The 15,013-nt window shown below is 62.9% G+C and overlaps 1 protein-coding gene across 2 annotated transcripts in view; it reads left to right on the forward strand.

Moving 5' to 3' along the window:
• Window positions 1-14,639, forward strand: part of FZR1 (fizzy and cell division cycle 20 related 1) — a 30,609-nt gene extending 15,970 nt beyond the window's left edge. Inside the window, exons 2-14 of one of the 2 annotated variants that reach the window (XM_054462047.2) lie at window positions 678-780; window positions 3,550-3,675; window positions 3,802-3,865; window positions 3,941-4,068; window positions 4,653-4,735; window positions 5,245-5,428; window positions 7,151-7,216; window positions 8,074-8,176; window positions 8,271-8,455; window positions 8,771-9,004; window positions 9,649-9,753; window positions 10,776-10,877; window positions 11,151-14,639. In XM_054462047.2, the coding sequence (XP_054318022.1) occupies window positions 712-780; window positions 3,550-3,675; window positions 3,802-3,865; window positions 3,941-4,068; window positions 4,653-4,735; window positions 5,245-5,428; window positions 7,151-7,216; window positions 8,074-8,176; window positions 8,271-8,455; window positions 8,771-9,004; window positions 9,649-9,753; window positions 10,776-10,877; window positions 11,151-11,192 (1,491 nt within the window). In that variant the 5' untranslated portion in view covers window positions 678-711 and the 3' untranslated portion in view covers window positions 11,193-14,639. The remainder of the gene's footprint in view (window positions 1-677; window positions 781-3,549; window positions 3,676-3,801; window positions 3,866-3,940; window positions 4,069-4,652; window positions 4,736-5,244; window positions 5,429-7,150; window positions 7,217-8,073; window positions 8,177-8,270; window positions 8,456-8,770; window positions 9,005-9,648; window positions 9,754-10,775; window positions 10,878-11,150) is intronic. The other variant, XM_054462048.2, reaches the window with a different exon arrangement.
• Window positions 14,640-15,013: the final 374 nt, after the last annotated feature.

Here is a 15,013-nt window from a genome sequence, read left to right on the forward strand (position 1 = left end):
GTTCTTTGCGGTCTCCTCACCGCCACTTTTCTTCACACCTCAACATAAATGCCACCCCCTTGGAGGGGACTTCCTGGTTTGGCTGAGCCTGGTCCCATGTGGGCTCTGCATGGGCCCCTGGATGTTACCTTGGTTGTAGCTGAGTGCGGATGTGGCTTGTCCACAGGAGGCTGATGTCCCTGGAGCTGTGACTTGGTCTACCTGGGCCTGGACCCACGTGGCTGGCCCGGGGCCTGTGCGTGGCCAGCTGTTGCACACTGCCTTAGAGCTGGTGTGGCTTGTTGAACCCCCTTGCAGACGCACACGCACGTGGGTCCCCATGGCTCCTCGGGACATGGAGGCTGCTCACGCTCAGGGAAGAGTCCTTGTCAGGACCTCCAGGACTCTTCCCAGCCCCCGCCTCCCTCCTGGGGCCTCCAGGGCAGAAAGCCCCTTTCCCAGGCAGGAGAACAGGGTGTGGGGATATACAGGCTGGGAGGGTCTGTGGGCAGCAGCCGAGGCCCGGGTTGGGGGAGCCTCACCTAGGATGAGGCTAGGGCTGGCAGGAGATCCCCACAGAGGAGCCAGGAGGAGCCTACAGTCACTCTGGCTCCCAGGGCCTGGAGGTGCAGGCGAGCCCCGTGGTCTCCGGGCAGCCGGCCCTGCCCCACTCACCTCTCCTGCCCTTCCCGCTGCAGGCTAACCTTGCCGCGGGCCGAGCCCTGCCTCGCCATGGACCAGGACTATGAGCGGCGCCTGCTTCGCCAGATCGTCATCCAGAATGAGAACACGATGCCACGCGTGAGTGCCCCCGCCCCGTCCACCACGGTGGCCCCCCTCCCCCAGCTGCCTCGGCCCTGGCCAGCAGCCTCAGGTGCCCCCACTGTCGCTGAAGCCCCACGGACTACTCAGGTCTCAGTCCCCCAGGTCACACGGGGCCTCCGCCTCCTGGGCTGTCAGGGTTGCCGCCACCCCCAGGGCCGTAGTCAGAGCCCAGCGGGGCTTGGATGGACGAGGAGGCAAAAGGCCTAGAGTGGTGGAGCTGGGGCGGCCGCATGGGTGGCCTGCAGAGCCTTTAGGGAGACCCGTTCCTGTCTCCTAGCCCCAGGCGCATCTGGAACCCTGTGAGATTTGGGGGGCCCTGGCTTTGTCCTTCCTTGCGCTCCATCCTGCCTTCCCAGCCTAGCCGTGTTTGCCTTGCCCTGGGCTGCGGGCAGGCCACTGGCCACACGGGGTCTCAGGGCTGGCGGCTGCTCTGTGACAGCCACATCCCTCACCTGCCTCCCCACCCAACTCCTGCGGGGGCAGAGGGGCCAGACTCCTGTTGCTGTCTACAGAACACGAAGCCTGGGTCGGAATAGCATCAGGCTTAGCCTGGACGGCCACCAGTCCCTGCCCTGTAACAGACGCCCGAGCCATCGTTCTCAAAGACGAAGTTGCCATTGTCCCGAATCCCTCCCCCATGGGCTGGCCTGCACAGACGCGTCTGAGGGGCATGGGCCTTTGGGGAGGGGCTGTCCCAGCGCGGCTCCCTCAGTGCCAGCAACCTCTGTGCCCAGGCATTGGGCTAGGCCTGGGGCAGGCTCACCTTCAAGGCTTCGTTCAGCTTCAGATCCCAAAGCCTGGGTCCCGGGACCTGCGGGAGCCCAACACAGCCGCCTTCTCCCCCTGTGCAGTGCGGCCCCCACAGGGCAGAGCCAGGGAGGCAGATCCAGGATCGTGCGTGATGTAGCAGGGTCCCCATTGGTAAAGGGACAGGGCCACTGCAGAAGAAAAGTGGTGTAGAATTAGAGGGGTCTTTGCGATCTCAGGGATTTCAGAGAGAGAGAGGCATAAATACAGGGGTGTCTGTTTGCACAGAGAGGGTCTGGGCACCATGGTGCCCAGCAGCAGGAGCAGCCCTAGTGCCGGCCCTCGGTCTCCAGAGCGCTCTTGGGGCTGCCAGGAGGACAGTGGGAGCCTGAGCGCCCTGTGTGCCTGCGGGCCCAGCAGTGCGTGGGAGGGCGGGGCGCAGTGCGAGGACCCAGGACCCTCCATCCAGTGCACTTTGAGTCTCACGGATGCAGCCAGGCCAGGGTGTGAACGGGAGATGGGGGAGGAGCGGGCATTGGCAGTTTTGGGAGAGCTCCCCACACACCCATCCTGCCCCGCACTCACCCAGCACAGCCTGGACTTTATGACACAGAACCACCTTCAGACCCAGACGGAGCGCCAGGCTGCGGAGAGACAGCCCTGGAACCCTCCAAAGTGTCAGGGCCATGACTGCGTCACAGGCTGGGGGCAGGAAGATGTGACAGCAACCCTGTGTTTCCTGGGACTCCACCAGAGAGGCTGCAGACGGGGCCCACGCAGCACTCGTAGAACCTCTCCCAGTCCTGGGGGGCCAGAGTCGGAGGTCACGGTGTGGGCAGGGCCGAGCTTCCTCTCAAGGCTCCAGGGGAGGACCCTTCCTGCCTCTCCCAGCTTCTGGGGGCTCCTGCTATCCGTGGCTGTGACCACGTCCCTCTGGCCTCTGCATCTGTCCTGGAACCATCTGCTTGTGTCTCTGTGTCCATGTTTTCCTCTTCTTATGAGGATGCTTGTCATCAAATCAGGGCCCACCCTAATGGCTTCCTCTTGAGTATAATCACATCTGCAAGAAACTCGTGTCCAATCAGAGTCCCATTCCCAGGTAGCGGGGCTCAGGACTTCACAGTATCTTTTTGGGACACCGGTCAGCTGATAACAGACCCCTCATAGAAAAAGGACGGCACGGGGACAGTCAGTTGGGGTTGGAGGGTTAGATGGGTGTTGTGGGCGGCAGGAGATGGGGATGAGGGGGGGCCACACTCCCAGGTGGTTCTGGGCACAGCTGTTGCGTGTGTTGTGCCGTCAAGGCCTGTGTCTGTGATCATCTAGAAACTGAATGCATGGCACCCACGCGGCGCTGGGAGGGCAGTTGGGGTCTCGTGCTCCCTGGCTCTGTCCCCTCCGCCGTGGCCCCCATTCCTGCCATTCCACCCCGTCCCGTGGCCCTGCCCTCTCCACCCTCCTACCTGGCAGCGTTGGGAGGCTGAGCCTGCCCATGGGCCTGGCATCTCCCGGAGGCTTCTGGCACAGAAATCCCTGACCACGAGTGACCACGAGTGACTGTGTGGCTCCACCCATTGGGTTTTCTTTTTTTTTTTTTTTTGAGACGGAGTCTTGCCAGGCTGGAGTGCAGTGGCAGGAGCTCAGCTCACTGCAAGCTCCGCCTCCCAGGTTCACGCCATTCTCCTGCCTCAGCCTCCCAAGTAGCTGGGACTACAGGCGCCCGCCACCACGCCCGGCTGATTTTTTGTATTTTTAGTAGAGACGGGGTTTCACCATGTTAGCCAGGATGGTCTCGATCTCCTGACCTCGTGATCCGCCCGCCTCGGCCTCCCAAAGTGCTGGGATTACAGGCGTGAGCCACCGCGCCCGGCCCACCCCTTGGGTTTTTAAGATCAAAGCCCCCTTTGCTTAGTGGCCAGAGGCTGAGAGAGGCTGGCCTGGGGGCGCTCTCGGGGGGCTCTCGGTGCTGAGAGCAAGCCCTCTGCTGATGCCCTTCAGGTTACGGAGATGCGGCGGACCCTGACGCCTGCCAGCTCCCCAGTGTCCTCGCCCAGCAAGCACGGAGACCGCTTCATCCCCTCCAGAGCCGGAGCCAACTGGAGCGTGAACTTCCACAGGATTAACGTGAGGGGCCGGCTGGGCAGGAGATGGGACCCCCCGGGAGGCCCAGGGCCCCTCCTGCCCTCCTTGCTCTAGGGCTGGGAACAAGCAGGTGCCTCGACCCCTCCCTCTCTGCTCTCCTGCCTGCAGGAGAATGAGAAGTCTCCCAGTCAGAACCGGAAAGCCAAGGACGCCACCTCAGACAACGGCAAAGGTTAGGGTCCCAGCCCATCCGCCCTGCAGGCCCCCACCCTGCCTTGCCCTGCCTCACTGTGCTTGATGCCCGCAGACGGCCTGGCCTACTCCGCCCTGCTCAAGAATGAGCTGCTGGGTGCCGGCATCGAGAAGGTGCAGGACCCGCAGACTGAGGACCGCAGGCTGCAGCCCTCCACGCCTGAGAAGAAGGGTCTGTTCACGGTAAGCCTGCGGCACCCCTCCCCGGGAGCTGGCTCCCAGTGGCAGCCTCCCCGGGCACCACCTCTGCCTCCCCGAGCCTGGTTCTTGGGCCCAGCCATGGCTTAGCCCCCATGCCCTGACCCTGCTCCTTAGCCAGGTCAGGGACCCTGGTGCTCTGGGATCTGAGGCTGGAGGCCTAGCAGGTAAACTGGGACGTGGGGGTGCAGGAGGAATCCAGGCTCAGCCTCTTGGGCTTTTTCTCCCCACACCAGTGCTACCTGGGGTCCCGAACACCCAAGTCGGTGGGGGTCCTGCCCACAGGAGGCAGCACTGAGTCCTCCCACAGGGCCCCGCTCTGTCCACATGATCCAGGAGCTCGAAGGCAGGATCACACAGAGCCTGGCTTGGGTCCCTCGAGAGAGGGCGGAAGGGGTGGGGGTCCACAGTCCCTGCCAGGAAGGCGCCTTCCTGTTTACAGCTGCTCCAACAGAGTCTCAGCACCTGCCTTAGGGCTATGAGCTGTACCAGAAGCGTGGGCTGCTGGGGGGCTCTGAGGGTCCTGCGGCCTGGGCGTGCGCTCAGCTGGTGTGTCCCCTGCTCCACAGTATTCCCTCAGCACCAAGCGCTCCAGCCCCGATGATGGCAACGACGTGTCTCCCTACTCCCTGTCTCCCGTCAGCAACAAGAGGTGGGTCCCAGCTTCCTCTGCAGCCCTGTCCCTGCGGGTCCTGGTGGGCGAGGCTGAAGGGGGTTTCCCAGGGCATAGTGGCCTGGAGCTGTGACTGTGTCCTCCCCCAGAGTCCTTAGAGTGGAGGGGGCCCAGCCCCCCATGAGGCCATGGTCAGTAATAGAAGTGTACGCCAGGCCTAGAGCAGTCCAGAGATCCCCTCACCAAGGGCACACCATGGCCTGGCAGTGTTGGCCTCAGACAGGGGGCAGGGTAGTCAGGAAGGGCTGCCTGGAGGAGGTGTGGGCAGCAGAGCCAGCACAGCTGTGGAAGGGAGCCCAGGACAGCCAAACACCCAAGGGTGAAGGGCTGTGGGACTGTTCCCGGGTTTAGGATCACATGGTGGCAGCGGTGATTGGAGGGGCCGGACTGGGCTCCTGGGGCTGGCAGGGGAGGAGATACTTCCCATGCGTTTGCAAGAGGTGACCCAAGTGCCTTGGTTCACGGATGCCACGTGGCCACCTCTGCAGCCAGAAGCTGCTCCGGTCCCCACGGAAACCCACCCGCAAGATCTCCAAGATCCCCTTCAAGGTGCTGGACGCGCCCGAGCTGCAGGACGACTTCTACCTCAATCTGGTGGACTGGTCGTCCCTCAACGTGCTCAGCGTGGGGCTGGGCACCTGTGTGTACCTGTGGAGCGCCTGTACCAGCCAGGTGGGTGCTGCGTAGGGTGTGCATGTGCATGGGGGCCTCCCCAGCTCCCAGCAGACCTCAGCGTACCCACCGGGATCCGGGGACCATCAGTACGAGCCAGGCGTCTGCCATGGCCCTCCTAGCTGGGGCCTCCCAGCCTCCCAGCCACAGCCCTCCCAGCCACTACCCTCCCAGCCCTCCCAGCCATGGCCCTCCCAGTCAGGGCCTCCCAGCCACGGCCCTCCCAACCCTCCCAGCTACAGCCCTCCCAGCCACGGCCCTCCCAGCCAGCAGTGGCATTTGCAGCAGCATGGGGTCCCCACTGGAGCCACAATGTCTGTTCAGCTCTATAGAGAAGAAGAGACAGTTGTCCCAGCCTGGCTGAGCCCAGGGGCCACTATGACCACCGAGTGGCTGCTGTCCTGGCGTGGCCTCTGGGCTCACGGGGCCTGCTGGTCCCTACAGGGAGCCTGGGTTGCTGGTGCAGGGCAGCAGCAGACACTGCCTGCTGGGGTGAGGGTTTCAGGGATAACGCCATGCAGGTAGTTTCGGGAGAGTGAGGGTTGGCGCCCTCCCTGCAGCCTATGAGCTGCTCCTGCCGGCAGCGTCCCACACCCTTCTGGGCCCTGCCCTCACCATTTGAGCGTCCTCTCCCGGCAGCAGGAGCCCTGCAGCTCTGGGCAGCTTCCTCCCATCCTCTGCTCGTCCCATACAGGCTCTCCCTTGTGTGTGTGTGTCTCCCCTGTATGTGTGTGGCAGGCTTGAGCCTGCCAGGTCCCAGCAGTGACCAACCCAGCGACCCTATGGGCCTGGAGTGATGAGAGTGAATGAGTGGATGGGAGAGTGGATGGGTGTGTGGATGGGTGAGTGGGTGGGAGAGTGGATGAGAGAGTGGATGGGAGAGTGGATGAGGGAATGGATGGGTGAGTGGATGGGAGAGTGGATGGGAGAGTGGATGAGGGAATGGATGGGTGAGTGGATGGGAGAGTGGGTGGGTGAGTGGATGGGTGCGTGGATGGGAGAGTGGATGAGAGTGGATGGGAGAGTGGATGAGGGAGTGGATGGGTGAGTGGATGAGGGAGTGGATGGGTGAGTGGATGGGAGAGTGGATGAGAGTGGTTGAGGGAGTGGATGTTTGAGTGGATGGGAGAGCGGATGGGAGAGCGGCTGAGAGTGGTTGAGGAAGTGGATGGTTGAGTGGATGGGAGAACGGATGGGAGAGTGGATGAGAGTGGTTGAGGGAGTGGATGGGAGAGTGGATGTTTGAGTGGATGGGAGAGCGGCTGAGAGTGGTTGAGGAAGTGGATGGTTGAGTGGATGGGAGAACGGATGGGAGAGTGGATGAGAGTGGTTGAGGGAGTGGATGGGAGAGCGGATGGGAGAGTGGATGGGAGAGTGGATGGGAGAGCGGATGGGTGAGCGGATGGGTGAGCGGATGGGAGAGTGGATGAGAGTGGTTGAGGGAGTGGATGGGAGAGTGGATGGGTGAGTGGATGGGAGAATGGATGAGAGTGGTTGAGGGAGTGGATGGGAGAGTGGATGGGTGAGCGGATGGGTAGGCGGATGGGAGAGTGGATGAGAGTGGTTGAGGGAGTGGATGGGAGAGCGGATGGGTGAGCGGATGAGAGTGGATAGGAGAGTGGATGAGAGTGGATGGGTGAGATAGTGGAGGGGTGAATGTACACATGGATAGACTGGGGCTTCGAGACCAGCAGCAAAGCTCACACTGACCTCTGCCTCCAGGTGACGCGGCTCTGTGACCTCTCGGTGGAAGGGGACTCAGTGACCTCCGTGGGCTGGTCTGAGCGGGTGAGTGCAGAGGGCTTGGCCTCCACCTGGGAGATCTGATGGGGCCCTTGACAGTGTTGGGGGCCTTGAAGACCCAGAGGGTCTATTGCGTGGCCTGAGGTCGCCTGTGTCCAAGCATAGGTCTGTGTCCCCCGCTGTCCCCGGCCTTGGTGTGGTCCTGATAGAGGGAGTAACAGGGATGAGCAGGCACCCACCAGGCCCCTAGAAAGGATGGCAGGTCCAGTGGGGAAATAATGCCCCAGTTCCTTCCATAGGACCTGCCCACCTGGGACTCGCTCCCCTGGAGCTCCATTTTCCACTCAGGGTCGAGTGGGCTTTAGTTCCACTTTAGATTATGATGAAAACATCTCAGCAGCAACTTTGAAGCATGTCATGGGGAGGATCTGTGCCCCTCACCCAGAGCTGCCCAGGGCTGCCCCTAGCGCTCGTAACCGCTCGCGTGTCCAGGCGTGTGCGCTCACCCTCCCTCCATCCATCATAGATTTTCATGTGCCGCAAAGTCAGTTGCAGACAGCAATGCATGTTGCCCAGCTCCTGGGCATGTGTGGAATCTGGAGCTCGGTGTCTGCAGTTTCTCCTTCCCTCTGTGTGAAATGTCCATGTGGGAAGGTCTACGTACCCTGAGTCTTGGCTAGACTGTGACAAACCCAGGCGCAGTGTGTGCGGGGCGTGCCCGCCACCCCAGAATGTGCTGAGAGGGGTTTACGCTTTTTCCGAGGGGTCGAGCATTCAAGAGTCGTTAGGGAGACTGTCCCAGAGCCCTGGTTAGGAGAGAGCCTGGCGCGACCAAGGCCAGGACAGGCACAGTCCCCGGGCCAGACCTGACACCAGTGCTCTGCCTGTGCCTTCCATCCTAGGGGAACCTGGTGGCAGTGGGCACACATAAGGGCTTTGTGCAGATCTGGGATGCAGCCGCAGGGAAGAAGCTGTCCATGTTGGAGGGCCACACGGCACGCGTCGGTGAGGAGCCCGGGTCCCGTGGCTGGTGAGCTCCCCGAGGCCCCAGCTCCGCGAGGGCAGGAGAGGCTCACCCCCGCTTCCTCCTGGCCTCCAGGGGCGCTGGCCTGGAATGCTGAGCAGCTGTCGTCCGGGAGCCGCGACCGCATGATCCTGCAGAGGGACATCCGCACCCCACCACTGCAGTCGGAGCGGCGGCTGCAGGGCCACCGGCAGGAGGTGTGCGGGCTCAAGTGGTCCACGGACCACCAGCTCCTCGCCTCGGGGGGCAACGACAACAAGGTACCCCCGCCCAGAGCCTGGGCTTCCCCTTCCCCAGAAGCCGCACCCCTCACGCTGGCAGGAACGGAAGAGCCCGGGTTGGGGCGGGCGCTGGGCCCACTCCACAGCCATCAGCAGGGCCCCAGGCTTGTCCTTCCTGCTCAGCCAGTCCTGCCCTGTGGCACAGGGTGACGAGCGTGTGCCCCCAGGGGTCCTTGAGGGAGCAGCAGGAGGGGTGTGGGGTGGGGTGCCAGGGCAGGTCATCACACCTGTGAGGACCGGCCTATGGGACCACAGGGCTGGGACAGCCCTGGCCTCACAGCCCCTGTCCCCCAGCTGCTGGTCTGGAATCACTCGAGCCTGAGCCCCGTGCAGCAGTACACAGAGCACCTGGCAGCCGTGAAGGCCATCGCCTGGTCCCCACATCAGCACGGGCTGCTGGCCTCGGGGGGCGGCACAGCCGACCGCTGTATCCGCTTCTGGAACACACTGACAGGACAACCGCTGCAGTGTATCGACACGGGCTCCCAAGTGTGCAATCTGGCCTGGTCCAAGCATGCCAACGAGCTGGTGAGCGCGGGCGGCCCGGCCTCCCACCAGGCCTCAGGATGTGCGTCCTGCCGGCCCCTTGCCTGCCATCTGAAAGCAGCCTGTGGGGAGATGGGTCAGAGTTGCTCTGAAGGGAGATGGGCGAGGGAAGCCGAGCGGGGAGGCAGGGAGTTGTGGGGAGCAAGGCCCCTGGGCCCCATCAGGGCCTCACCTGGGGCAAGACCTGGGGCCTCTGGGCCCCCGTCGCAGCCACACCTGGCGGCTCTGTGAGGAGCCGGGGAGCTCCCATGGCTGCCTCTGCTTAGACGGGAGGCCCAGGATGAAGCGGGCTCCACTGAGCACCCTGGCCTGCTCCAGCCACTCCGGGCGCGTCACCAGGACAGTCTCAGGGATGACTTGCAGGCGGGCCAGAGGAGCTGTGGGGCCCTGTTTGGGTCCTTGTTGGGCTCCAGCCTTTGGCGGTGGGTGGAGGGGTCCACCTGTGGCCCCCACGCCTCCCAGACAGACTCAGGTGGCAGAGCCGCATCCCAGCATCCCCTGCTCCTCCTGGGCTGGCTGGTGGCTCTGAGCTCTCACATGGGCTCAGGCGGGTGCATGTGAGGCAGCAGGCACAGCACCCGGCCTCGTTGCCCCTCACCGACCGCAGCGTCCCCTCCGCCCTCCAGGTGAGCACGCACGGCTACTCACAGAACCAGATCCTTGTCTGGAAGTACCCCTCCCTGACCCAGGTAGCCAAGCTGACCGGGCACTCCTACCGCGTGCTGTACCTGGTGAGTTCACGCCAGGCACTTCAAGGTGCCCTGGGATTCTGGACAAACTGCCATGGCCGCCCCAGAGCACCCTGTCCTGTGTTCTTAGGGAGGATGGTGTGCAGATCTAAAACCCCGCGGGACCCAGCACTGGGGCTGGCTGTCAGGGCATCTGGTGCTGGTTGTATTTGCCAGCGTTGGAATGGGCTCTACCGAACTCCCCAGCCCTGCAGGTGCAGGCCCTGTCCTCCTGGAGGACCTCAGCTTCTTCATTTGTTTATTTTCCCCAAAAAGAGGGGTGAAGAGGAAAGCCAAAAACAACTCACAGCTGACCACTCAGATGACCCTGTGAACGTCCTACACAGTAACTGTGTGCACGTGGCTGGAAGGGGGCCAGGAGGTGTCCTTGTCCCCATGTGCCCTCACTTGCCAAGATTTTGTTTCTTCCCTGAAAAACATGTTCTATGCTTTCATCCATGCATCTGACAGTCCCTCATCTGCGCAGAGTTGATGAGCCCCTCTTGCAAGGGGGTGTCCTTTGTGTTTTTGCAAAAATGCTCCAACCTTGGCTAGGTGCGGTGGCTCACGCCTGTAATCCCTGCACTTCAGGAAGCCAGGGGGGGAGGATTGCTTGAGCCCAGGAGTTCGAGACCAGCCTGGGCAACATAGCAAGACCCTGTCTCTACAAAACTTTTTTTTAAAATGGGGTGTGATGGTGTGCACCTGTAGTCCCAGCTACTCAGGAGGCTGAGATGAGAGGATCACCTGAGCCCAGGAGGTCAAGGCTGCAGTAAGCCAGGACTGCTCCACTTCACACTCCAGCCTGGGTGACAGAGCCAGACCCCATCTTAAAATTAAAAAAAAAAAAAAGGCTCCAACCTTGGTTTCTGCTCGTGGTGGCCCCGGCCTGCCCCTCCCTCCTGGCTCCAGAGTCTGGGGGGCCCAGCCACCCCACACCTTGCTCCCCTCTCCTTCAGTCCCCCAGCACTGTCCCGAGGCACCTAGAGGCCCAGAGACATGGGGTGCTTCCCTCCTGTTCACAGGCAATGTCCCCTGATGGGGAGGCCATCGTCACTGGTGCTGGAGATGAGACCCTGAGGTTCTGGAACGTCTTTAGCAAAACCCGTTCGACAAAGGTAAAGTGGGTCGGTATCAGCGCCACTCGCCCCTGCCCCAACCTGTCCCAGGGTCATACCTGTCCCCACTGTCCTCGGGTGTACCCTCCTCCGGGTTCCTCCACTTCCAAGCTTCCCTCACCTCAAATTCTGGGTCATGTGTCGGGGGCAGTGTGGCAGGCCGAGGCTGAACTGGCACCTCCCAGCCCCTCAGGACCAAGCCCCAAAGCCTTGGGTTCCCTCCAGGCAGCTTCCTCCCTGGGCCTGCGGCTCAGCGCATCTCCCATCCCCATGTGTCTGCAGGAGTCCGTGTCTGTGCTTAACCTCTTCACCAGGATCCGGTAAACCTGCTGGGCAGGACCGCACCACGCCAGCTGTCCAGAGTTGGAGGACCCCAGCTCCTCAGCTTGCATGGACCCTGCCTTCCCAGCGCTTGTCCCCCGAGGAAGGCGGCCGGGCGGGCGGGGAGCTGGGCCTGGAGGATCCTGGAGTCTCATTAAATGCCTGATTGTCAACCATGTCCACCAGTATCTGGGGTGGGCACGTGGTCGGGGACCCTCAGCATCAGGGGCTCTGTCTCCCTTCCCAAAGGGCGAGAACCACATTGGACGGTCCCGGCTCAGACCGTCTGTACTCAGAGCGACGGACGCCCCCTGGGACCATCACTGCCTCCGTCTGTTCATCACCTGCCTACCGGAGCCGCATGTTCTTCCTGGAACTGCCCACGTCTGCACAGAACAGACCACCAGACGCCAGGGCTGATTGGTGGGGGCCTGAGACCCCCGGTTGCCCGTTCACGGCTGCACCCCACCATGTCAAACCCAAGACCAGCCCCAAGGCCAGACCAAGGCATGTAGGCCTGGGCAGGTGGCTCGGGGCCACTGGCGGAGCCAGCCTGTGGATCCAGGAGACAGTCCCCACCTGGGCTTCACGGAATCCTTGCAGCCACCTCTGCTGTCACTGCTCGAAGCAGCAGTCTCTCTGGAAGCATCTGTGTCATGGCCATCACCCGGCGGTCAGTGGGCTTCAGATGGGCCTGTGCATCCTGGCCAGGCGTCACCCTCACACCGGAGGAGAACATCTGCTCTGGACTCGTCACCCCAGGAGAACTGAACCCGGACCTGCTCACTGCCCTGGCTGGAGAGGAGCACAACAGATGCCACGTCTTTGTGCATTCGCCAACACGTGCCCTCACAGGGCCAGCGTCCTCCTTCCCCGAGCAAGACTTGCGTCCCCCGTGCCTGCTGGGTGGCTGGGTCCTGTGGAGGCCAGCGGCGGTGCGGCCCCCGCCCCCAGGCTACCTGTGTCTTCGCCTGTCCTGTCCACCAGCGCCAGCAGCCGTGGGGAAGCCAAGGAGACCCAAGGGGTCCAGGAGGTGGGCGCCCTCCATCCTTCCAGAAGCTTCCCAGGCTCCTCTGCTCCTCTGTCTCGTGCTCCCAGGCCGCACAGCAGGCAGGGAGGGAGGCAAGGCAGGGGAGTGGGGCCTGAGCTGAGCACTGCCCCCTCACCCCCCCGCCACCCCTTCCTATTTCATCAGTGGGGACGTGGAGAGGGTGGGGCGGGTTGGGGTTGGAGGGTCCCACCCACCACCCTGCTGTGCTTGGGAACCCCCACTCCCCACGTCCCAACATCCTGGTGTCTGTCCCCAGTGGGGTTGGCGTGCATGTGTACATATGTATTTGTGACTTTTCTTTGGATTTGTTTTGTGTTTTTGTTGACCAGTCCTGGAAATGTTTGAGGCTAGACGGGGAAGGGCCAGGACCCACCCACTGCTCCTGGGGGACGGGGTCCTGGTTTTAAAGCCCCGTCATTTCAAGCGGGTCGATCTTCCACATTCACTGGAGAGACTCTCCCCACCTCTGTCCGGGTGGGGCGCGGACCCCTCGCTGCACGCCTGCGCAGGGGGTGCTGGTGCACGTGGCAGTGTGGATTTCCAGCGGCCACGGTCTTACTGTTTCAAGGTTTTAAAATAAGAAAACCAACCCTGCCTTCGCCCACGCCCGCCCCTGCCCACAGCGGCCCCTGCAGTTGCCAAAGAGCCACCTCGTCGCTGTGGGCGTCAGGGCTTGGCCGGCTCAGTGCACAACCCACAGTGGCCTTCAGAGGCTCCTCCTGGGACTGGGAACCGCCGCGGGGCCAGGCGGACGGCATGAGGTTTGTGTTGGGGCTGGTTCTGCCCATGCTAGGGGGCGGGGGAGCTCCCAGGACAGACCAGCCTTGTGTCTCATGTAATGCAGTGACGCTGTCATTAAACACGTGGATTCATGTGTGGCTGGGGCCGGCTGGCTCTAGGTCCCCGGCTCGGGTGGGGTCACACGGTCCTGCCCTAGAGCCCCCATCTGGCCCTGGAGCTGCAGAAGGAGCTTCTGAGGGGCTTCCCAGGCCTGCATTTCACAGATGGGGAGCTCAGCCCTCGAAGGCCGCAGAGACCCCTCCCGGGCCTGTCTGCCAGGGTCCTGGCACGGTCCTGCAGGGCCAAGGACTGGACTCCAGGCAAGTCCCTGCGCTCCAGCTGGACGGCCCTGTTCCAGGAGGAGATGCTCGGTTGACACCATCAGGGAGGGTGGGCACTGCTGGGCTGAGTTCACCCCCAGGGCTGGCCAGATGGGGCCAGGAGGGACAGAGCAAGTGGGGTGAAGGCCGTGGTGGGAGGGGCCTATGATGATGGGCCAGGGCTCTTGTAGAAATGGGGGATTTGGTTCCCCACGGCCCAGGACAGCCGAGAGGAGGTGGAGGGGCCCCAGGGGAGCGTACGTCAGGCCTTGCGGGGCCCGGGGGCCACTCAGCAGCGCTGGGGCAGGTGCCTCTGCTGTCAACTCCACCCGACAGACAGACCAAGGCCAGTGGGGCCATCGCTTCCTGGGGCGACCCTGGCAGTGGCTGGGAGATGCCCACATGGAGGGGGAGGCTGACCAAGGGCCCGGCAGGGCGGGCTGCAACTTTTCTGTTGATCCTGGAATGTAGCTGGTGCAGTGAGAGGGAAAGAGAATTGAAAAACTCAGGCTGCCACAGGTTCTGCGGTGAGAGGTGCAGGAGGCAGGAGCCTGGAGCCTGGCCCAGGGGGTGCTGGTGCCTCCCCGGGGTCTGGGAGGAGAGAGCAGGAGGAATGGCTGGGAAGTGGCTGAGGGAGCCAGGAGGCCCCAGGTGGTTTTGAGGCTTGCTCTTGCGTGGTGCCTGAGAAGAGGGTGAAGGAGCTGGGGCAGGCCCCATCCTGGGCATTGGAGATGATGAAACCGAGCAGACCTGGCCCATGCGGAGCTGGCATGGGGGGCACAGCCCAGAGACAGAGGAGCTTATGAGGAAGTGAGGAGGTGGCGTCACAAGGGCGGGGAGGGGCCCTGGGGAAGGGCGGCCTTGGATCAGAGGCTCACCACAAGCCTGGCATTTCAGCCAGGGCTGGAGGAGGCAGGGACACCTGGGTGAGAGGCAAAGGGCACAGCCATGCAAAGGCCCTGGGGCAGGACGGCACCTGGTATGCGGGAGGAACAGAGTGAGGAGAGGAGGGCAGGGCGTGCAGGGCCTTGTGGGCCTCAGGGAGGACTTGGGCACTTACCCCGAGGGAGTGGGGCTCCTGGGTGTGTGTCCAGATGGGAAAGGCAGGGTCGTATCTGTGGGGACCTGACACGGGCAGGGGAAGCGGAGACCAGGGTGCAGGCTCCGCCCCCACCCAAGGCCGGGCCCAGCCAGAGGGAGGGGCAGGGCAGGAGGTTTCTGGATGTTTGTTGGTTTTTGTTTTATGTTTTTGTTTTGTTTTGTTTTTTTATTGTGGAAAATACAAAATCTATCATCTTACAGTGAGGTGGCGTTCAGTACCTTCACCACGCCGGGCAGCCACCCTCTCTGATTCCAGAACATTCTCATCACCCAGAAGGCAGCCCTGTCCCCATTATGTCACTTAGTCACCCCCAGGTCCCCCTCCCCAGTCCCGGCACCCACGAATCCCCTCCCTGCCTCTGTGGATCGGTCTGTCCTGGACATTTCATAGAAATGGGATCACAGCGTGCCCTTCTGTGTCTGGCGTCTCTCACTGAGCGTGACATCCTCAAGGTGCATCCGCGCGGTGACCTGGGTCAGAGCTTCGCACCTCCTTGTGGCTGAGTCTCGTTCCAGCGCGTGGGTGTGTGGGTGTGTGGGTGCGTGGGTGGCCGCGCCGTGCTGATCCCCTC

This window comes from Pongo pygmaeus, chromosome 20 (genome assembly GCF_028885625.2).
Source record: "Pongo pygmaeus isolate AG05252 chromosome 20, NHGRI_mPonPyg2-v2.0_pri, whole genome shotgun sequence".
Lineage (NCBI taxonomy): Eukaryota > Metazoa > Chordata > Mammalia > Primates > Hominidae > Pongo > Pongo pygmaeus.